Consider the following 23,794-nt stretch of genomic DNA (forward strand, 5'->3'; position numbering starts at 1 on the left):
GAGAGCCACAACAGCTAAGTTTCTGGAATGTATTACTTTCTCTGTACAGCTAGAACCTTGCTTGCTCAGAACCATTTTTCTCCATCCTGGAACTATGCCTCAGAACTGGGTAATGCATGACAGAACTACCAGAGGGCACCTGTTCCTGCTACTAGCACTGTCAGGGGTTCCCAAGATCTCTATGCCCCAATGCTTCCTACTCTGGTGTTCAGAATCAATTCCCTTATCTTCCCTGGGTGCTAAAACCATTGGTGCTGTGCTATGTTCCTTGTCAATTTTTTTGTTTGGTTTTGGTTTTGGCGGGGCAACAAGGGCTAAGTGACTTGCCCAGGGTCACACAGCTAGTAAGTATCAAGTGTCTGAGGCCAGATTTGAACTCAGGTCTTTCTGAATCCAGGGCCAGTGCTTTATCCACTGTGCCACCTAGCTGCCCCCTCTGTCCCAGTTTTATCAGACCTGACTTGCTAAGCTGCCCTGGGCTAGAAAAATGACTCACTGAGATTTTTTCTTAACTTTCCTGATCAGAATTCAGCATAGCACATTTTCTAGGTTGTAGAGGAGATGCGCTGAGTGAGTTTGGCAAAAATGTTTCCTCTCACTACAGGATCTTGACTCTACTCCCCTTTCTTGTCTTCTTACATCTTTCACCCCACTACATACTTTGATCTAGTAATAACGGCCTTCTGGCTATTTCATGAAGATTGTTGTTGATGCTGAGATGATGGATACTAAAGTCTAAAAAGAAAAGGCAGAAATATGCCTAAACAAGAGGAAAATAATAACCAGGAGATTTGGAATTAAAAAACCAGGTCTGGGGGCAGTTAGGCAGCGCAGTGGATAAAGCACTGGCCCTGGATTCAGGAAGACCTGAGTTCACATCTGACCTCAGAAACTTGACACTTACTAGCTGTGTGACCCTGGGCAAGTCACTTAACACCCACTGCCCCACAAAAAAAAAAAACAACAAAAAACAACAACAAAAACAAAACCAGGTCATCCTAGACCCTCCAAGAACTATTGATATTTTGTTGGGACAGCCTCTAGTATTTGTGGATTAAAAAGGTAGTCTAAACATTAGAAATTACAAAAGAAAGCATAAGAAATTCTCACTCTAGGCTTAGGCAAGCCTAGCCCTTGGATCCCAGAAATATAGCTTCAAAAGTAGACTTGGTCCTGAGGATTCAAATTCACCAGGAATGGCTCTTTTTTTTTTTTTTAAATCTTGGTGCCAGAGGAAGGGAATTTCTGCTTGACCCAAAAAGCCCCTTCTAGCCAAGAGTCTGAAATAAACAGTCTAACCACTCCTTGAGAAGAAAATCCAGAATGGTCTCCCGACTACTGCCCCCTGAACCCCCCAAAGAATTTTTCAAACAGTTCAGTGTTTTAAGACTTTCTGTTTTCTAAAATAACTTGTGTGTGTGTCTTTGTGTGTGTCTGTGCATGTCTGTGTGTGTATCTGTGCATCTGTGTGTGTGTCTGTTCATGTGTGTATGGTGGGGTGGGGGTTGAGGGGGGAACTTATGGGCTCTAAACTGAAAGAACATGACAGAACCCATTCTTCTTAAGAGGAAGTCTCACTCTAGCTAAGGGGAAAAGGTGGAGAATACACACTTATTAAGTGCTTATTCTGTGTCAAGCACTGTGCTAAGCCCATTATAAGCATGATCTCATTTGATCCTCACAATTCTACTAAGGACTCACTCCATCTGAGAATAGAAGCCAGAAGCAAAGAGAATCTATGAAGCCAAAAAGCAGTGTTCTCTGGCCTGACCATAGCCAACAGGGACCTCGGACCAAGTAGAACTGCACCCAGGAGGAAGTATATATCTAGCAGAGACTACACACCGTGGAGGGGCCAATGGGCACAGACCTAGCTAAAGAAGAATTCCCACAGAATTTGAGCCTTTCATGAGCTGTTGGCTTTTATGAGTGTGTGCCCTTCCATACCTTGCATGCATGCGTACCTCCATACCATTCCAGTGATAATGAACATATTCATCTAAAAATGTGCTTCCAGTTTATAGGGGGAAAATGTTACTATGAGATTTTGTTAAATATCTTTGCTTTGAATTAATTATATCTTCTGACTTCCTGGTAAAGACAAACAGATCAGTGATGGTTCTCAGGCTGTTGGTTTGTTTTTGTCTTGTTTTGTTTTCAGTGAAATCTTGAACCCAAGACTTATTAGGGAGAGCTGTTTTTTACAGTAGATGATACTGACGATGGTGGTAGTAATTATGATAATGACATGAAGAGTCATGAAATTAACCAAACATAAAATAGCACTGACTCTCAAGGACTTTACAGTATTGTTGTTTGTCCTTTGTTCCCAAAGAGGAACATAACATTGGGTGATATCATGACTTGCACTGAAATGGATTTAAGTGAAGGAGTGCTGTGCAAAGTCACCAGCCTCACTCTCTCCTCCAGAGCCATCTGGGTCCAGTGACAAGATATACATCAGGACGACTGGACATGGGCTGAGATGCAGTGAGAGATCTTGGCCTTTTTAAGCTAAGGTCTTTCCCAAGTCTCAGTAATAAAGGAAGGAAGGAAGGAAGGAAGGAAGGAAGGAAGGAAGGAAGGAAGGAAGGAAGGAAGGAAGGAAGGAAGGAAGGAAGGAAGGAAGGAAGGAAGGAAGGAAGGAAGGAAGAAAGAAAGAAAGAAAGAAAGAAAGAAAGAAAGAAAGAAAGAAAGAAAGAAAGAAAGAAAGAAAGAAAGAAAGAAAGAAAGAAAGAAAGAAAGAAAGAAAGAAAGAAAGAAAGAAAGAAAGAGAAAGGAAGGAAGGAAGGAAGGAAGGAAGGAAGGAAGAAAGAAAGAAAGAAAGAAAGAAAGAAAGAAAGAAAGAAAGAAAGAAAGAAAGAAAGAAAGAAAGAAAGAAAGAAAGAAAGAAAGAAAGAAAGAAAGAAAGGAAGAAAGAAAGAAAGAAAGAAAGACTACATGGATACATATATACATATGTGGATATATATTCATTAAATATACCTATATGTAATATAACCTATATCAGATTACTTGCTGTCTTGTGGAAAGAGGAGGGAGGGGAGGGAGAAAATTTTGAAACTAGAAATCTTATAAAAACAAATGTTGAAAACTATCTCTACATGTAACTGGAAAATAATAAAATACTTTTATAATTTTAAAAATATATACCTATATGTATATATAATGTGCATATGTGCTATGGATGCACATGTAATGTGTACACATCAACATCAATATATGAATATGTGTGTATATATATATAGTCCTGCATAAATGTTATTTTTAAAATATTTATAAATAGTTGTACTCTGATATAAATACCCAGTATATACACATATATATTTAAGAAGTACATGGAAGTGATGAGAGACAACATGTTGTAGTAGCTAGCAAGTTAACTTCAAAGACCTGAGTTTGAATCCTGCCTCTTGACTCTACATACTGCATGTTTGAACCTGGACAAGTTACTGAACCTCTCAGAATCCCCAGTAACTCTCTAACATGATTATTTTAGAACAATTTTTTGGTTTCCTTATCAAGTACTCCCCATACCAACAAAATCACAGATCTGGACCTCCCCTCATCACAAAAAAGTGCATAATTAATATTAAAATTCTTATTTTGATAACAATGTGTTACTGAACTCAGCATGAAATATACATCTAAAATACCAAGTAATTCCCCTGTTTATTGAATAGTGTTATCATCAGGGCAAGTCAAGAAAGGATTCACTGCTCTGATATGGAGCATATCAGAGAGAGAAAGCAAAGGACCAGAAACAAAAGTATCATTGTTAGGGGGCAGCTAGGTGGTGCAGTGGATAGAGCACCAGCCCTGGAGTCAGAAGGACCTGAGTTCAAATCCAACCTCAGACACTTGACACTTACTATCTGTATGACCCTGGGCAAGTCACTTAACCCTCATTGTGCCCCCCCAAAAGTATTATTGTTGCCTTGGGTTTAGATGTTCTAAAATACTCAAAGGGAATTGATGTTCTCAAACATTTCTGGAAGTAGATGGGATCATCAACAATAATTATTGGTATTTATATAGTGCTTTAAGTTTGCGAAGCGCTTTATATTCATGCTATCATCTCAGTTTCACAGCAGCTCTGGGATTTATGTATTACAGGCATGCTTCTCCCCATTTTAGAGATGAGGCAGCTCTGGTTCAAAGTTAACTTACTCATTTATAATGACATAGCTAGTAAGTGTCAAAGATGGAATTGGAACAGAGGTATTTCTTATTTCTAGTCCAACACTATCCACTATCTCACTCTGCCTAAGGGAGAGAGTGTAGAGAAAAAAGTTTAAGAGACAGAACTAAGGTTCTATCAAGTCACATTTAACAGGTGAGAGGAGAAATCAAAAGGAGAGAAATTGTTCTCCTTTCTTACACGCTCAGAGGATTCTGTTCATTGTAACCTTTTGGTTTTAAGGAATAGTAGAAAGAATTAGACTTTGAAATGTCATGCCTTTTTGTGTCTAAACTAGCTCTTTTCTTCTATTTAATTTATTTAAAACCTTCAATTTTGATAATAGTTTTGGGAAGTAATCCTTCCTATTAAGCAAATGTAGTCATGGTGATATAATAAAATAATAAATCTGTGCTTTCCTGAAATTTTAGATTCTGAGTCATGGGCTATGATGATAATTATGGTGGTGATAAAAATAAATTTTTTGGCATTTTTTTAGCAGAAATGGTTACCCCCAAAGAGATAGAAAGTAAAGGGCATAGTTCAGTATAGTACTAAGAGATCCAATACAAATGAATTCCTGGAAGAAAACATCAGGAACAATGGGTTGGGAATTGATCCCTATATGTGCTGGTATAAAGTAAGTTAATATTTTATTTTATTCTTCTTTTCAATGACTACAATAAAATGGAAGTTATTTAAAAATTAGAGAAAAGGCATAATTGTTTGTAAAGCAAAAACAATAAATTATTACCTGAATTTAAAGGAAAATGTGTGAGAATGACTAGAAACTTTTGATATTAGTAACAATTGTTATTATTAATAACTAACAACTATTGTTATTGGGCATCATTTGAAAAGGGAACAAAACAAAGTGTTTCATTAAACTAAAAACACATGTAGATAATCATCAGTGTAAAAAATGTGCATCATACACCTTGTCTGGATATTATTACCTTTATTACAAAACATTAAATATATCCTGTGTTGAGGTAACATTCCAAAGTGTACATAACAAGTTCAGTTGAAGTCTATATACACAGCTTTTATTTGCTATGAGCAAAAGTTACAGCTGGTCACAGAGTTTCAATTCTGGTATTGCACATCAGCCAAATTAGGGAGCAGACGCTCAAATTATGTTAAACACATAATTTAACAAATAAAAGGAGATCTCAGCAACTCACATAACCCATTCCCACACACCAGTGGTCCAGAATAAATCCCTTTAACATTGATGTTTTACAGAGAACCCATTGAAAAGGGTAAGATTGGTCACAGAAAGAAGTCTTTTTCATTAAACCAAAACACGGCTATCTTATAATTTTTTAATGTTTTCTCCAACCAAATATTTAATCACTTAAAACTCACTTATGAAAGAATCCTCATTTTGTGGCATTTCTTCAAAACCCAAGCTATAAAATTATAAGACAAAATTCTTTCTTGTTTCCACTATCACGAATAGTGTGTCCTGGAGCTATTTCACATTCTGTGAACTTCTATGGAAGAATAATTCCTTACAAATGACTATGGTGTCCCGTTAATTATCTTCCAAAAGAAATTGTAAGATGAATAAATCAAAGCACCCCATTTCCTTCTCCCTCTCCCTCCCTTCTACCAAAAATATGCTTTCGAGCTAATGCTAATAGCCGTCTTGGCAGTCATTGTCATCATGGTCTCCAGTGGGTCTGTTATGATAAATGTCAACTATCAGCTTTCTACTTTCCACTTCAATGCTTCTGGACAGGCTCTCTTCACTGCTAACTGATTTACTTTCATTAGAATTCCCATTTTTTCTAAGCTTACTGTTTTCCTGAAATGCTCTGGCCTCTTCTTCCGACTGACTGTTTCCCTCTTCTTGCAGCTGTTCAGAACTGCTTTCCCCACTGTCTTCCTTGGAGGCACTATGGCTCTCTGCTGATGAACTCTGAGACTGCAAGTCTTCCTGGCTGGAACTGTCTTCTTCCTGAGTTGACTCCCTGCTCTCCTCTGAGGGGCTCCCACTCTCATTAGATGTACTGTCACTTTGTTCCTCTCTGGATTCACTATCTGAGCTGGAGGAGTTGGTTAGATTGCTCTCTTCAGAGGAATTGCTACTATCTTCCTTATTAACTTCAGATAGACCAACACTCTTTGCGTCAGTGTCAGGGTTATCACCCCGTGAAACATTTTCATTCTCTTCCTGGGTCTGACTTTGTTTGTTGTGAGACTCATCATTTTCCTGTGAGCTGGACTCACTGCTGAGATCCTGAACATTTGGGCTATCTTCCTGAGACTGACTGTTGCTCTTTTCTTGGGATTTGCTTTTGCTGTTTTCATGGGATTGACTGTTTTCACTGGATTGGCTATTTTCTGTGGAGTCACTTATGGCTTCTTCCATGGTGTTACTGTCATCATTTTCCCCCAAGTCATCCTCCTCTGAGATGCGTGCCTTTTGGAAGGATTTCCTGCCACGCTGCCCCATCAATTGGCTCACATCAGAATCTTGTCTGTTCCCACCCTGACCTCTTGTCTTGTGAATCTTTTTCTTTGAGTGGACATTGTAACTCATCATTCTGGAATTACTTGTCTTGCTTCCAATAGTGTCTGCGTCATCACCTTGCATTTCTTCATCATCAAACGAAGAATCATCTCTGGAAGTGCTGTAGCTTTGTTTACTTCCTACTCCTTCTGTGTACTCATCACTATTGCTGTCATGGCCACCCACCTTATGACTTTCATTTTCCTCTTCTTCAAGGCTTCGGCTTTCACTCTGACTGCTTTCATCACTGACAGCATTGTGACGGACATCTTCCCCATCTCCGGCACTATTTTCATTGGGTAAGGGGGTGTCAGAATCATCATCTCTTCTAGACCAGGTGTGTTCACCTTCACGTTGATGCCTTTCCATGGACCCCTGGCCATCGTCGATATCAACGAAAGTGTCATCTCCACTGTCATCTTCATCATCATTCTTATCATCGTATTTTATTCCACTCTTAAAGGGGCTGTCAGATAGTCTATAAACAGACTCTTGATCAGTAAGGCCCAAGTCTTCTTCTGATTCAGTACTGTCACTGTTGTCTGTCTTATCCTCCTTTGTCTGCATGTAGAAATCAAGAGATACAGTCAGCTTACAAAAATTCAGAGGCAATCATCTAATTAGTGGATTTTCTAAACCCACCACTTCTCTTTCTGCCTTCTTCCTTATTTTTTAATTTATGGGCATTTCACTATTCCTTGGTATTTCTACCAGATGCTTGTGAGAGAATAAAAGAAATTCACATCTCCCCCAGTTTTGTCCCTTTTATACTATATTAACTCCTGAAAAAGCTGTGGGGAAATTAAATGTCTATGATTCCCACCATGGTTTCATAGATTTAGATTTGGAAAGGACATTAATCCAACCCTCTTATTTCATAGATGAGAAAGCTGAAGGACAGAAAAATCTGGGTTACTGTTCCCTACATAAAGCAGGCACACTTGTAAGTAGCCATAGGAAAGAAAAACTTTGGTGGGGGATGAGGTTGAAACTACTGATTATTAAGTAAAAGCATTAGTAGTGTTCTCACAAAATAGCTCATTCAAATAGTACATTACAAAGCATTTTCTCCGCGGAAACCCTGTGAAGTAAAGGAGTTAAATTATTCCAGTTTTACAAAAAAAAGGAAATTGGGATTTAGGAAATTAAGTGATACGTGTGTATGTAAATATACGGACATGTAAGTTTGAGTATGTGCATGCACACATTTTGTGCATGTGTATACACATGGCAGTGTGTGTGTGTCGTGTGTTTCTGTGCATTTGTATTACGTGTGTTTCTATATACAAGTATGTTGCTTAATTCTCTGAGTACATATATGCATATGCACATATATATATGTATGTGTGTGTTTGAAATATTCAAACAACTAGTAAGTGTCAAAGTAGGATTTTGAACTCAGGTTTACTAGATTCAAGTCAAAGGCAATTGCTCTTTGCATTAAACCACACTGCCAATCATCTGACAGTGTGTAGAAAGAAGCTTCAGCATATCATATTTTTCAGTCATGAGAACTGCAATCAGATGGACAACATCAGGTGTCATTTTATGCCAAGTATTTCCCAATGCTGACCATCAAGGGGACAGATAAGCATTTTGAGAAGCTAAGGCAAGGTGGACCACTCAGAACTCATTAGGCTCTGAAAAGCCTTTTCCCGGCTTCTATACTAATCAGTCAACTGCCAAGGCTCCTATGTAGAGGAACGTCTCGTTCCTATTTATTGGAACCCTGGTTTCCAGCATCCCTCATCCCAAGGCTGTGCTCATTGGCTTCATATCTTAGCATCATAGATCTAAAATCTGAAAGAACTTCAGAGGCTATCTAATTCAACCCTCCTCATTCACTTCACAAATGAGAAAACTGAGGACTTGGGAAGCTGAGACTTTTTTTAAAGTCACACAGTAGTCAGAGGCAGGATTTGAAGTTGGCTCTTAGAACTCCAAATCCTTTAGTGAGTGTTTCAGTAATGCCATTTGATTAACAAAAGTGTCTCTCCTTTAAACAAGACCCTCAGATAATGAATTTAAAAGTCTTTGATAAATGAGGAAGTGAAGATATCCTTCCATTTGTGCTTCCCAAAATATTTGGGGAGCATTTCTAAAATTTTAGTTTTTTCACAATAGAACAATAGACAATAATTCTCTTGCATTGGTGGAATTCTCTGTCATAAGTAGCAGAGGAATGGATAGAATGTTGGAGCAGAAAAGAGCATTAGTAGTAACTTAGTCTAACCTCTATATTTTATAGGTAAGGAAACTGAGACTCATAAAGGGGAAAATACTACTTTTCTAGGTTCCCCTTTGCAAACTCTAACATTTAGCCAAGTTCATCACCTTGCTGTTTTTCACATATATGTCATTTTTCTTTGAATTCCCCTCCTGGATCATTGCCTTGTTGTGATGGAGAGGAGGGGAGGAGAGGGTGTCATTAGCTCAATGAAACTATGACCTATGCCATTGATTCACATAGTTGGTGCTTAATGCTTGTATGTTGATTGGTTGATTACCCAAGGTAACCCAAGAAGTTCATGACAGAGCCAAGACTGAAACTAGATTGCACATTTCTCCCTCTCGTGTCAAAAATATTCTTGGCAGGTTGACAATCTTAACTACCAGGGCACAGAATCCCTCCTCTAAAAGAGTGACATTTTATCACCAGTGATGTCACTTCACTAAATGCCTCCCTGTGGCTCCCTTTATCATTGGCATCTTCATCATCAGGAATATGGTTGCCATTGTCTCCTCTCTCAGAAGCCATTTCACTTTGAACAGGAAGGCTTTCCTTACTTGATCCATCCTGCCTCCAATTAGAATATAAACAATTTTAGGATCTTCCAACGTTCCACCACTTTTCTGAGCTCATCTATCATATTGCCATGGCTAAATTAGCAGTCATTTCTTTTTTTAAAAAAAATGCATTTTTAATTGGAGGAAATTCTTAGCTGCCAAAGTCTATAGGTTGCTTCTCCCCATCCTCAACCCAACATTCAAAATAAAATACCAAAATGTGTTAGAATGACAGAAATGGCTTGTTTTTCCCTTTTTGCTACCCAGAACTATTGACTTTTCATGGTTTAAAAATTATATTTAGAACTGTTTCCATATAATTTAAGTCATCACCATTTCCCTCAATGCATAAATAACTTAAATGTTAGGAAAGATTTAATTACCTGTTCCTTTGAGCTATCTTTACTTTCTTCTGATGACTCACTACTCTCCTGAAAGAAGAGAAATACAATTCCAAGTTTTTTTTTTCCTTTTAGCAGTCATAGGAAATAAAATAAGGGGCCTCATCTCCATCACTTGAGGTTCAGGTGTATTATATTTCCCAGTGCCATGAGATGGTTCAAGGTGTGCAAAAGAGTGGTTTGGGGGAACATGAGTCAATACAACAGGAAATAGATAATTACCAAAGGTAGAACTGGTGTCGGTGCCAAATGACCCTGAAGAAAGAGGGAGAAAAAAGCAAGTTACTTTTATATAAAGGTTTTATCTCACCATAAAGCTTTAGAATAATTTTAGATGATTTGCCACTCCCTTGATTTGTAATTTACATATTACATGAATAATCTGGAAATATTGTAATGGCATGGTTTTAAAGACTGAATAATCAGTGGAGGATAAGAAACAAGGATAAGTCGGTCTAAGTTGTATAATCTTAAAAGCAGCCATTTTCAACATGAAATTGAATAGTATACTATCAAATTCAGAGCATCACTAAATCTGGTTTGGATACTGGCAGAAAGATGAACTCTTGAGGAATCACATGAGTATACTTAAGAACCCTCAGTCATAAATTAAATTCAACACATCATTATTAAGCACCTCTTATTTGCAAGACCATGTTAAACATGCTGCTGTCTGACATTGTTTTACAGAAGAAAAGAAGTGGTTGGGTTCAAGACATTTGTTAAAGTGTAGAAGAAGCCACCACTCTGAATAGCTGTAGCCTGTTTCCTTGTATGACACCTCCGAGACCGTGCATGTCTAAGGGAAAGGTAATGATTGACTTAAGCTGTGCCTTGCTAACACTGAGAGTATGAAGCATTGGGCAGAATGGGATTCCAGTCCATTATAGTGTGGAATTGAGAAGAAGATAGTGGAAGCTGGGAGGGCAGATATCAAAGGGAGAATCAAGAGAAGCATATATTCATTTATGACTCTAGAGTTATTCTGCACTTTAAATTATTTTTGAATGACAATGACAGGAAAGATCAGCAATATTTTGTGTATGTATATATACACACATACACATACATATAAGTCTTGTTCATCTCCAGGCCTTTGCACTAGTTCTTCTCCATATCTACAATGCTCTTCTGAGAATCCCTACTTCCTTCAAAATTGAGTTGAAGCACCACCTTCTCCATAAAAGATTTCCCACAGAGTCACCTTGGATTTATTTTTTACATAGTTTTATATATTTCTGTAATACCTACCTCACTTGGCTCTCTCTTGAAGAGACTACAGATAGAATTACTTTGTAAATTAGGTGGCTCAGTGGATAGAGCTCTGGGCATAGACTCAGGAAGACCTGAGTTCAAATCTGACCTCAGACACTTACTAGTTGTATGACCCTGGGCAAGTCACTTAGCCCTGTTTATCTTGGTTTCCTCATCTGTAAAATGAGCTGGAGAAGGAAATGGAAAACCACTCCAGTATCTCTGCCAAGAAACCCCCAAATGGTGTTATGAAGAGTTAGACATAACTGAACAACAAAAACTTTGTAGCTAATCTCCCTCAATAAAATGTAAGCTTCTTGAGACCAAGGACTTTCATTTTTGCCACTGTAATAGGTACTAATAAATGCTTGGTGGGTGAATGAGTGTATGTCCTCTGTGTTTATTTTTATTTGACTGTAAGACCATAGATTTAGAGCTGGAAGCGACTTTAAGGTTATCTAGTCCAAACTCTTCACTTTGCAAATGAAGAAAAGTGATTGCCTAGAGTCATAGAAGTAGTGAATGGAAGAATTGGAATGTTAACCAAGGCCTTCTACATCCAAACTCAGCACTCTTTCCCTCATACCATATATTATATCCTCTAATAGAATGTAAGCTCCTTGAGGGTAAAAATTATTTCATTGCTTCATCTTTGTGTCCTCAGTACCCAGCACACAGTACTTTGGTAGCTGGGGGTCTGGATCACTGATTTCATTGGTGTAGGAAAGTTGTCTCTAAACTATGTTGATTACACACCTATATCCATTAAAAAATTTTTGTCATATACCCCAATATGTTTTTTACTTATAACTTATCTTAAGAAAAATAGCTTATTTGCACACAAATATTTATAGCACCTCTTTTTGTAGTGGCTAAGAATTGGAAATAGAGGATGCCCATCAACTGGAGAATGACTAAACAAGCTGTGGTATATGATTGTGATGGAATATTATTGTGCTATAAAAAATGACAAGCAGGATGGTTTCAGAAAAACCTGGAAAGACTTACATGAACTGATGTAAAGTGAAATGAGCAGAACCAGTAGAATGTTGTACACAGTAACAGCAATATTGTATGATGAAGAACTGCGAATGATTGAGCTCTTCTCAGCAATACAATGATCCAAGATGATCCCAAAGGAAACATGCTATCTGCCTCCAGAGAAAGAGCTGATACTGTGTGAATATAGACTGAAGCATGTTCTTCCTTCCTTCTAATTTGAGTCTTCTTGTACAAAATGTTTTATGTGATTGCACATGTATATACTATATTGAATTGCTTACCAACTTAGGGAGGGGAAAGGGGAAGGAGAGAGGAATAGGATTTGGAACTCGAAACTTTTATTTAGAAAAATATTTTTAAATTACTTTAACACATAATTAGAAGGGAAATTATAAAATGAATTATTTTTACAAATTTGCTTATACATTATTAAATATACTACTGGGTGAATGAAAACTATAAGCATTATAAAATTTACACAAAAGATATAAATTTTTAAAGGATGAGATAAAGAAAAACATTGTATTTGACCCTATAGTCAATAGGGAGACACTAGATTTTGCTGAATAGGGGAGCAATGTAACATGGTCAGACCTGTACTTTAGGAAAAATCACTTTGACATTTATGTAGGAATTGGACCTGAGGAAGGGAGACCAATTAGGAGGCTATTGCAATTGTCCAGGCAAAAAGGGATGAGAACCTGAACTAGGATTGTGGTTATGTGAATAGAGAGAAGGGGACAGATGCAAGGGAGGTTGTAGGGGTAGAAACAACATGATTTGTCAACTGATTGGATATGTGGGGGAGTGAGAGTGAAGCATTGAAGATGACATCGATCTTATAAACCAGAAGGATGGTGGTATCCCCGACAGAAATGAGAAAGTCTGGAAGAGGAGTGGATTTGAGGGAAAAGATAAAATAATTCAATCTGAGATGAACCCATGTATGCCTGTTTATTCTACAAGACCCCTGTGAGATGTACCACACACCAAATGAAAAGGAGGAATGGAATTCTCATTTAGTGGCCACTGTGGCTCCAAAAGGGAACCTGCAAAAGCTACCAGTTGATCTGGGGAGCAGAAGATGAGCATGCTGGGGGAGGTGGAGAGATGATTTTCCCAATGGCATTTGCATAGTTACTGCAAAATGGGTTTTTCGTTAGGATATGAGTGCCTTAAAGGACCTACACCCAATTCAGAAAGGTGAAGTTGGGAGCTTGTACAGTAGAAGAACAGAGAAGGTAGTGGGGGCTTTGGGAGGATAGAAAGGTCCATTTCTTTGGAGATGCACACCATGTTTGTCTATCACTGGGAAGGTGAGATGAGATTCATCTTCCTTTTCTTTGATTGGCTGGTTACACATTCCTTGGGTTTAGGTCATTGTCTTTTTAAGTATCAAGCCATGACCCCTTAGGGGTCCCTGGACTCTACTTTGAAGACCATAGGTATGAAGAATTTTTTAAGAAAACTTACTCCAGAGCAGCTAGGTGGCACAGTGGATAAAGCACTGGCTCTGGATTCAGGGGAACCTGAGTTCAAATCCGACCTCAGACACTTGACACTTACTAGCTTTGTGATTCTGGGAAAGTCCCTTAACCTCATTGCCCCTCAAAAAAAAAAGAAAGAAAGAAAACTTACTCCAAAAATAAATATTAGCACCTTTGCTGGAACTGAGAAGCTGACTTGCTCAAGGTCATATAGTCATTATATGTCAAAGGCATTACTTAGATTTCCTAACTTCAGGATTGACTCTTTTTTTTTTAGTGAGGCAATTGGGGTTAAGTGAGTTGCCCAGGGTCACACAGCTAGTAAGTGTTAAGTGCCTGAGGTCGGATTTGAACTCAGGTACTCCTGACTCCAGGGCCAGTGCTCTATCCACTGTGCCATCTAGCTGCCCCAGGATTGACTCTTAATAGAACAAACCATTTTGCTTCTTTTCTTATACTTTATGTTCACTGCACCATCCATTTGATCACCATCTAAAGTATAGCTTTTGCTTAAACACTTCCTAGTTGTAGGACATTAGAAAAATCACGTAACCTCTATTTGCCTCAATTTCCTCTTCTGTAAAAATGGAAATAATTATAGCACCTATCTCCAAGGGTTGTTGTGAAGGTCAAATGAAATAATATTTGTAAAGCACTTAGCACAGTGCCTGGCACATCATAGGTACTATGTAAATGCTAATTATTATCGTGATTACTGTTGTATTTAGAAACATATCCTACTCAACTTACCTTCAATTCTTCAGAACTCTCAGAGTCTGTGTTGAGATTTTTGGCTACCTAGATCAATGGAAAACACACAGGTAAACATTCAGAGCAGTTTTCAAGGAGGCAGTTACTTAGATATAGCATGCTCAAGCCACCCAACTTGGAGGCACACTGCTTCCTGCATTCCCCTGCCAAATGAGGGTGAGTAAGCCTCCTTCCATTGACTGTGTAGCTGGAAGATGCTACTTCTTAAAAAGTGCCAGACTGAGACAATCTTTCCTAATGTGTCTTCACCTACAGCATGGTAGTGATGAACTAAACTGGGAAACAGTCTCCCCTTCTTTCCTTTTATCTCATGGCTCAGTGAAATGGTCCCGGGGTGTTTCTGTTTCTGTTTCACTTATCCTCATTTTCAGGTGCAAGTGCGTTTTAGCCATGGTGAGTGACCTTGTGGCCAGGAATCCAACTAGGAAACAACAGCCAGGAGAGCAGAAAAGTCCTGAGAAGCCAGGATGCCAAAGACCTGAACCTAAGAAGGGCTTTTGACTTGGCATTTAGGACCTGTGCTCTACAGGAAGTGAATTAAGCTATGAACCTCATCCTTTCCCCCTCCCCAGAGACTGAGGTGGCATAGAAAAAGGATTAAGTGCCATGTACTGAGAAGTGAGTTTGTATATTTGGGATTATAACTTTGAAATAAATATTCCATTGTCAAGGTTACAAAGGAAGCTGTTAGTGGATAAGTGGAATTGGTGTACAGAGGATTCATCCTCTACAACTGAGGGAACACCATGGGTAAGGTCCAAAGCCAGTGGCAGAGACCCTAAACCCCTTTAAGGTGACTGAAAAACCCTGGAAAGAAGGGTGAAATTTAACATACCCGATCTTCAGGCAGTAGGGTCAAGGTAGACAATGCTACTTGTGTATGTGCACACAAACTTATGGGTGTCTATATACACATATTTGTATACATGTGTCATTTACATATATAATGTATGCATTTAATGTAATACTTTATACCTATAGTTACCGGATCCATGATTTTATTGGAATGGGAACTCTCAGTGAGGGAACTTCTACCAATCTAAAGTAGGTTTGTGACTTGAGCTAGAGATTCACCCAAGATTTGCCAGCCAGAATGTATCAGAGGCCGGGCAGCTAGGTGGCACGGTGGATAAAGCACCAGCCCTGGATTCAGGAGGACCTGAGTTCAAATCCGGCCTCGGACACTTGATACTTACTAGCTGTGTGACCCTGGGCAAGTCACTTAACCTTCATTGCCCCACTCCCCCCCCAAAAAAAGATTGGGTCATATCAGAATGTATCAGAGGCAGGATTGAACCCAACTTTTTGTGATTCCAAGGCCACCTCTCACTTTACTAAACCACAGATGCCCTACATGACACTGACACCTAAAAATCAGAAAGTGTCACACACAGAAGCTTTTCCTTAAGCATCTTTTATTTTGCCCAAATGGAGGAAGTTTGATGGTCTGTGTTCAGAAAATGTGGGGGTTGCACGTTTGGAATATTTTCTTCAGAACTTGCCAGGAAACCAGTACTTACAGGAAGAGCACAGGATAGTCCCCAGAAGAAGATCAGGAGGAAAATGGTCTTCATAGTTGATGATTAAGATGCTTTCAACCTATAAGGAAGACTGTAAGTAAAATATGCCATCTAGGATAATAAGATGTATCATCATGTAAAAACTGTTAACATTCTGAACATTTCATCTTTAAAAAGCTTCATTTGAGGGACAACTAGGTGGCGCAGTGGATAGAGCACCGGCCCTGGACTCAGGAGTTCCTGAGTTCAAATCTGGCCTCAAACACATAACACTTACTTGCTGTGTGACCCTAGGCAAGTCACTTAACCCCAATTGCCTCACCAAGAAAAAAAAAAGCTATCAGTAAAAAGCTTCATTTGTGACAAATTCTCTAAGTTTCAAAGTCTGAATACTTTGAAATAGGAGCCACCACTCACTGTTTTCATTTTCTTTCAAATAAATAAATGGGAAATGAGAAATGCAATACTTTTCACTTACATAAGGATTATGCAGCCAAGGAAAATGATATCAAGTTCTTAACAAATTCATTCTAGTCCCACTAATATGTAATCTAACCATATGCTCCTGATCATTATTCTTCACATAAAAGCCACTGGTACTCCAGACTCCAATTTTAGAACCACAGAGATAATTAACAGATAAAAGTGGGTGGGTTTCTATTTTAATTTGGGAACAGGCATATTTTGTAATTATAAACTGTATATTATTATAATTTTATATAAATCTAGTAGAGTTACAGAAAAAAGAATTCCTGTTCCAGTGAATTTAAATGTACATTTTATGTTTGTTATACTATATTATTTACTTGTAAAAATCTTCCGGACTACTGAAAAATCTAAAAATCATTATTGATTTCCCATATATTGGAAATGCATGTTAGAAATATAGCCAAACATGATTGTTTCCCTCCTCAAGATGACTTCATTAACAAATTCAAGATATTGAAGGACATGAAAAATAAGTTCATGGTTTAAAATTTGTTTATTAGGGGCAGCTAGGTGGCGCAGTGGATAAAGCGCCAGCCCTGGATTCAGGAGTACCTGAGTTCAAATGTGGCCTCAGATACTTGACACTTACTAGTTGTGTGACCCTGGGCAAGTCACCTAACCCCCATTGCTCCACAAAACAAACAAACAAACAAACAAATAAAATTTGTTTAGTAGTTCAAAATAAATTAAGATAAATAATATTAATAAAACAACATAAATATCTGCTATAGAAATTTAGAAGCCATCTGCATTGGTATGATAATTTGATGGGAGTTGAATTATGAGAAGGAAAAAGAAGGGAAGGAGAGAAAAGGGGAGGGGAGGGGAAAAAGGAAAGGAAAGGAAGAGAGGGAAAAGAGGAGGAAGAAAGGGAGAGGAGGGAAAGGAGAAGGGGAGTTGAGGGAAGGGGAGGGAAGGGAAAAGAAGAGGAAGGGAGGGAGCGGCAGAGAAGGGAAAGAGGGGTAATGGAAGAAAAGGGAAGAGGAGAGGAAGGAAGAGAAGATGATGAGTCAGTAGACCTTTAGAAAGATATCTTATAATTTAGTCACTTGCTTTGTCTGTTTCATGTGTCAGTTTTTATGATATTCTCAGCTATACCCATGAAAAGGTGAAGGGATCATCTGTGTTCTTTATGCACATCAGACCAGGGATACCACATGGAAAATAGATTCACTTGGTGAACTTGTGCCTGGACCCCAGGCTGTCTTCAACTTTGTTAATTTTCCTGAGTAGATGACCAAACGGTATCCTCAAGGAGGAAAAATCCAAGCTTGGAGGTGATTTAATTAGTTCAAGAGGTCCATAGATCCTAGGTCCAGTGAACAGGTCTGGCAGTTGCCAGGAAAAGCTTCTGCAACAGAAGCTAGGTCCCAGCCTGGCTGTTTTACCAGCAGACATTGGTTTGTTTAGACATTCAAGACCAAGATGAAATGTAAAATGCCAAATTAGCAGCCCTGCATATCGCTTCATGTTCTGATAGGGTTTAAGAATCAGTCTTCTGAAAGTGGATAATTACAAGTTAAGATATTGAATACTGGTTTTTTGTTTTGGTTTTTTGAGGCAATTGGGGTTGAGTGACTTGCCCAGGGTCACACAGCTAGTAAGTGTTAAGTGTCTGAGCCGCATTTGAACTCAGGTCCTCCTGAATCCAGGGCCGGTGCTCTATCCACTGCGCCACCTAGCTGCCCCTTTGAATACTGTTTTAAGCCTTGCCTTTCACTTATGAGAGTTTGTATTTTACCATTTCTTATGTATGAATAAATACATGACCCATGTTGTACATTTCTACTTTCCCTTTTGAGCAAAACCTAGTCATAAGTCTAACGCTAAGCTGTAAGCGATTTGTCTTGGAGATTTAACAAGCCAAATGACATGACAAAAAGTAACCTAGCCTCCATCTCCTTAGAGGTCAGCGTTCTTAAGTACTGACCCCAGTCTAGAAAGCATGCCTGACTCCAGAGCAGAGGGGCCATTTAGAGAGAGAGAATGGGTGTAATACCAGCTCCTTTGGCTTCCCCAACACCTCTTCCATGTATAATAGGATCAGAAACCAAGAGCTGGCAGGGGCCTTAGAGGTCATCTAATATAACCCCTTGAAGTTTCATGTGTCCTCATCTTCTTTATTTTACTATGCTATGGAAATGCTTGTTTTATTCCATAAATTAAAAATAAAATAAATTAATGTGAAAAAAATAAAGATGAGGAAATCAAGACCCAGGGAAGTCACATGTTAGCCCAACAGTCACACATGCACAGAGAAATTCAAAGTGTTCCCCAGAGCCAAGTTTTGGTTTAGTTATGACTGGAGAAAAAAGAGAATGGTAAAAATTTAGATGAAAATTGCTCAAAATTTCAAATGCAAATAGCCTCTACTACAGAGTTTAAATGGGGCTCAGGTGAATCTATCTAAACTTAAAATAAATATGTTTTATTATTTTTTTAATTTATGAAATAAAATAAGCATTTCCATAACAGTACAACAAAAAAGATGATTGATTGCACATGAAACTGCAAATCCACTATGTACAATTTGCTAATCTTTTCTTTTTCTTTTTTTTTTTGGTGGGGCAATGAGGGTTAAGTGACTTGCCCAGGGTCACACATAGCTAGTAAGTGTCAAGTGTCTGAGGCCGGATTTAAACTCGGTCCTCCTGACTCCAGGGCCGGTGCTCTATCCACTGCGCCACCTAGCTGCCCCTGCTATTCTTTTGTTAAACACACAACAAAGTTACTGTGTAAAATTTCCCTTTTTTTCCTTCCCTTCTGTTTTTCTTTTCCTTTTTCTTTTTTTTTGGTGGGGCAATGAGGGGTAAGTGACTTGTCCAAGGTCACACAGCTAGTAAGTGTCAAGTGTCTGAGATCGGATTTGAACTCAGGTCCTCCTGAATCCAGGGCCGGTGCTTTATCCACTGAGCCACCTAGCTGCCTCCCCTCCTTTTTTTCTTCCTTAACATCCCCCCTTTCTCTGCCCCAGAGATGGCTACCATTAGAAACAAATAGGCACACACACATATCTGTAAAATTATTCTATATATACTTCTATTTATCAGTACTTTCTCTGGATGTGAACTTTTGTGAACTTTTAAAGGAAGAGAGAGAGAGAGAGAGAGAGAGAGAGAGAGAGAGAGATCATTAGTGGAATTATATTAGTGAAACTAGAAACCAGCAACTATTGTAGTATAAACTAAAAGGTCCCTGAAAATGTGGGTTTCATCTTGCCTCCACTGACTTATCCATAAAGAAAAGGGGACATTGTTGATTAAATCTGAGGTGGGTGGGGATGGGGGGGTGGGAAATGACATGATCTCAAAAAGTTATATTTTACTCCTTTACTTCTGGGCAACTTCAGGACTATTAATTTACTCCCTTTAGCCACTGGGGACATTTAATATACTAAAGCAATACTTTGCTAAGAGTGTGGTAATCTTGGCAAGTACAAGTATGACCATCAAAAGCTATGTTTTTAACTTTGGTGTTTTTGATGGAAGAATTTGACTTTTCTAGTGTTACAGATTTCTAAATGGAAAATAAGAATAAACATTAACTAGCATAATAAAATAGACTCAAGCCAGGTAAAGAAGGACTTTATTCTGTACCTGGACAGAGTAAGTCATAGAGCCTGGCAAAGTCATTGACACCCAAATGGGAGGCCTGCCTTCCAGATCTTTGTCATCAGCAAATGATAACCCCATTTTATAGTGACATTGGAAAGCACTATAAAAGAGCTAAGATTTCTTAAAGTCACTATGCTAGGTAGACTTAAATAAAGTAATATATAACAGATAACATTACATTTTAAAAATACTTTCACAGAACTAAAAAAAACTCTAAGAAGTTCTAGGCAAGAAAAGCATTTTGAACTATAAAACACTGCCAAATTTTATTTTGGGATACATTTGTGATTTCATTGTTATGGGAAAATTCCCATTAGGAAATTTTCCACTAATAGAGATAGCGGTCTGCTCGGCAATTTATATACCTTAGAGGGCTACCTGGGGAACTGAAAGATCAAATGACCTGCCCAGTATGTGTCAGGAGTGGGACTTGAACCCAGGTTTTCCTGACTCCAAGGCTTGTTCTCTATCCACTATGCCATCCTATCTCAGTTGCTTAGGTATTCAAATTTGTGCCAGAAATTCTGTAAAATCAAGATTCACTTGAAAGATGACAACATGACATTTATATAGTTTTATATACAACATGACTTTCATGATCACATTTGATCTTCAAAATGAAGATAATTATCATTCTTTTTTACAGATAAGGAAACTGAGGCTCGGAGAAGTTAAGAATTGCTCAGAAAATCGGCTGAGGAAAGAGCCAAACTCAGGTCTTTCTGACTCTAATTGCATATCTACCATACAATGTTCCTCTTATTTATTTATATGGGAAGAAATAAGCCAAAAGGAGAAAATAAAAGGAAAAAAAAAAAAAGAAGTTCTTTTCCTTCCTTTAAATATGTAATCTTGTATGCAAATTTAGTAACTGGAACCATACTTGAACAGAAATGGTTTTTATTGTCATCCTCCAATCTCCATTCAAGTACTAAGCCGTGACCCTGAGCTGTCAAAAACTATGCCAGGGGAATGAAAGCTCTAGCAGATGCTACCAGGATGGAAGATCTGGGTCCAGAGCCAAGTCTGAAGCAGCCTAGCCATATTCAGAGAGACCTTTCATCGGATTAGCTGCAGATGATGAATTGTTTAGGTAAAGCCAATTCTCACAGACTGGCACATAGTAGACACTTCATGAATGTTTATTGAATTGAATTGAAAAGGCCAAGTACTAAATTATAGAGAAGATTCAATCTGCATTCCTGGGTCAAGCACTCACACTCATGTAATCATGGAACCTTGATTTAAAAAAAAAAAAAAAAAGGTAAAAATAAACCTACAGGGGCAGCTAGGTGGCGCAGTGGATAGAGCACCGGCCCTGGAGTCAGGAGTACCTGAGTTCAAATCCGGCCTCAGACACTTAACACTTAACTAGCTGTGTGACCCTGGGCAAGTCACTTAACCCCAATTGCCTCACAAATAAATAAATGAATCAATGAATGAATGAATAAATAAATAAACCTACATTTGGAAAAGCATAGGCAACAGGTAGAATCTAAGAACTAGGTTTCTGTTATTTACTTGGAGGTGATCAATTACAAGAAAACAAATTCATATCAGGCATTTACTCTAAAGACAATTTCCTAGGTTTGTCCTAAGACCCATAAAATCAACCCAGCTTCCTACACTTTCTCCATCTGAATGTATGCTATCTTTAGACTGATGATCTTTGAGGTATTGTAAGATTCTATTTTATTCAGCATGGATATTTATGCTGAACTTTTTAAAAGTTATAAAGGTTAAAGAAAGTGGTTTCTAGTTATCCCTCAGCTAACAAGAAAGACCCTGAGAATTCAGGTTTTTCTTCATTGTGCCTCTTATACATGGGGCTGTTGAATAATCCCTGGAAGGCAGGAGTTTTAAAAGAAATAATACTGATGTAGATGCAATTTCATGAGTTATGGTTTCTCTGGGCCTTTATTTCCTCATCGAGGATATCTCTAAGGTTGTTTTCAGCTCCCAATCTTGTGAATTGTTATAGGATATTTGGAAGAAAACTGGAAGAGTGGATGTTCTGGGCCTGTGACTTCATTCATGTAGGGAACTCCACTGACACAGATTGGCAATTCATTTCTAATTTAAGGCCTTAGAAATTTGCTTGGTACACTGAGAGGTCAAGGATCTTGCTCATGATCATTTAGTGTGTGTGAGAGGAGGGATTGTACATAATGTGTCTGTTATCTCCTCTACCACATTGCCCTTTCCCTCTTAGTAGCCTTTCTCTTTTTCCTGAAAGACAGGAACAAACATTTTTAAACCATACTGTGAGTGGAAAACAAAGCATTTCTCTGTTAGTAGATAGATCTTTTTTCCTAATATTCAGCTAAACGACAACAACATTTCATTAATCTTCCTCTTTTTTTCCAGAGTTCTCAGTATTCTTTACTCTATAATGAATAGTTATTGAATATCTTTTGGATGCATAGCTTCTAATTAAAGAACTTTCTTTGAAGATCAAGTCATCCTTGGCCATTCTAGTACACGAATTTCAGTATCTTATGGGTAATATTCATTATCCAAGAAATTTAAAACCTGAATTGAAGTTTCTTTTGTTTAGTTAATTCAAACCACATCACAATCTTACTTCCTCTGGCCTAATTTTCATAGGCCTTCCCTCTAAATACCAACTTATTTGGAAGGCCTTGACTCCTTGAAGGTAATGGATTCCACATTCAGGTATTCTATAGCTATTAGATAAATGTGTCATTGGAAAAAACACATTCATCTTCCCCAAATGTGTTCTTGTTGAATCTATATATCCAAAGAAAGAGCAACAGAGAGGATATATGGAGATATTTTATAGAAAAATAACTCTATTGGTCATTACATCTTTACTTTTATTTCTTCCTCCTGTCTGACATTTGCCACAAAGTACAGATTAAATAGTTTCAATATACAAATACATTCATTTATTATCCCAGCAGATCTGAAATAAATTTTAAAAGAAAACACAAGTCCCCTACCTTTGTCCCTTCTTCGGTTCAAAATTTCTTTCTCCAGAAAATTCACCAAATATTGGGTTGTAGATCTCACAAGAGAATTGTGGGGCCAATGAAGATATTTTTAAGCTGATTTTTGAAAATTACACTGATGGCACAGGAATTTAAACCCTGCTTCAGCTCCTCAGTAGCCAATCAACCTTTTTCTTGGGATATCTGATGTCACAAAGTGTCACCGGGACTCCAGTACACCCACACTTCCTCTATCCTGCAGGGGCAGATTTTCCCTAAAAAGCTCTTGTGGTTCCCAAATGACTAGACTAGTTTCCATTAAATTGACTATCTTCCCAAAGCTTTGTTTTGATTTCTAAATATATGTCATTCACATCCAAGAAAGCTTGTGAGCATTATAAGCAATGACAGTGTCACCCACGCACTGACAGATCCTGTCAGACATGAGGGAGGGTAGGAGGGTAGGCTTCCTGTTAATGTACATTTCCAGGTTGTACATGAAGGAAGCTCTATGTTTGGGCTTTGAAAATAGTAGACATTTTTCACCTATCAGTGCTGAGAATGCCTAGCCCTTATTTATTCTTCTTTATGCCAAGTGCTGGGAAGCAATTGTAGATTTCATGGGTGATTTGCTATCCATGGTCTCCGAGTTACCCCTAGCCTCTAACAGTTACAATAGCTACCCACCACCACCATCCACTCCCAAGAACCTTTAATTACTACCAGAGAAAATTTGTCTGACATGGCATCATCCCCAAAACTAGGATTATGGCCTAAGAAATTAATGGAATAGTAATAGATCAGACTTCTATAACACATT

The 23,794-nt window shown here is 38.2% G+C and overlaps 1 protein-coding gene across 1 annotated transcript; it reads right to left on the bottom strand.

Annotated features, from left to right (window-relative positions):
- Positions 1–5,167: 5,167 nt before the first annotated feature.
- Positions 5,168–23,090, bottom strand: DMP1 (dentin matrix acidic phosphoprotein 1). Its single transcript, XM_043971946.1, has 6 exons — positions 22,987–23,090; positions 15,921–15,999; positions 14,380–14,427; positions 10,109–10,141; positions 9,869–9,916; positions 5,168–7,259 (listed from the first exon to the last, which is right to left on the bottom strand). Exons 2-6 carry the CDS (start codon positions 15,972–15,974, stop codon positions 5,820–5,822), a joined length of 1,623 nt encoding a protein of 540 aa, XP_043827881.1. The 5' UTR covers positions 15,975–15,999; positions 22,987–23,090; the 3' UTR covers positions 5,168–5,819.
- Between the last annotated feature and the right edge of the window lie 704 nt (positions 23,091–23,794).

Source organism: Dromiciops gliroides, chromosome 6 (assembly GCF_019393635.1).
Source record: "Dromiciops gliroides isolate mDroGli1 chromosome 6, mDroGli1.pri, whole genome shotgun sequence".
NCBI lineage: Eukaryota > Metazoa > Chordata > Mammalia > Microbiotheria > Microbiotheriidae > Dromiciops > Dromiciops gliroides.

Excerpts from the sequence above, each read along its gene's own strand:
- DMP1 (XM_043971946.1), bottom strand. The coding sequence starts at position 15,974 with ATGAAGACCATTTTCCTCCTGATCTTCTTCTGGGGACTATCCTGTGCT. Across the intron at positions 9,917-10,108 it reads CGACACCAGTTCTACCTTTG|GAGAGTAGTGAGTCATCAGA; the intron begins GTAATTATCTAT and ends CTCTTCTTTCAG. Across the intron at positions 7,260-9,868 it reads AAGATAGCTCAAAGGAACAG|ACAAAGGAGGATAAGACAGA; the intron begins GTAATTAAATCT and ends TTCTACATGCAG.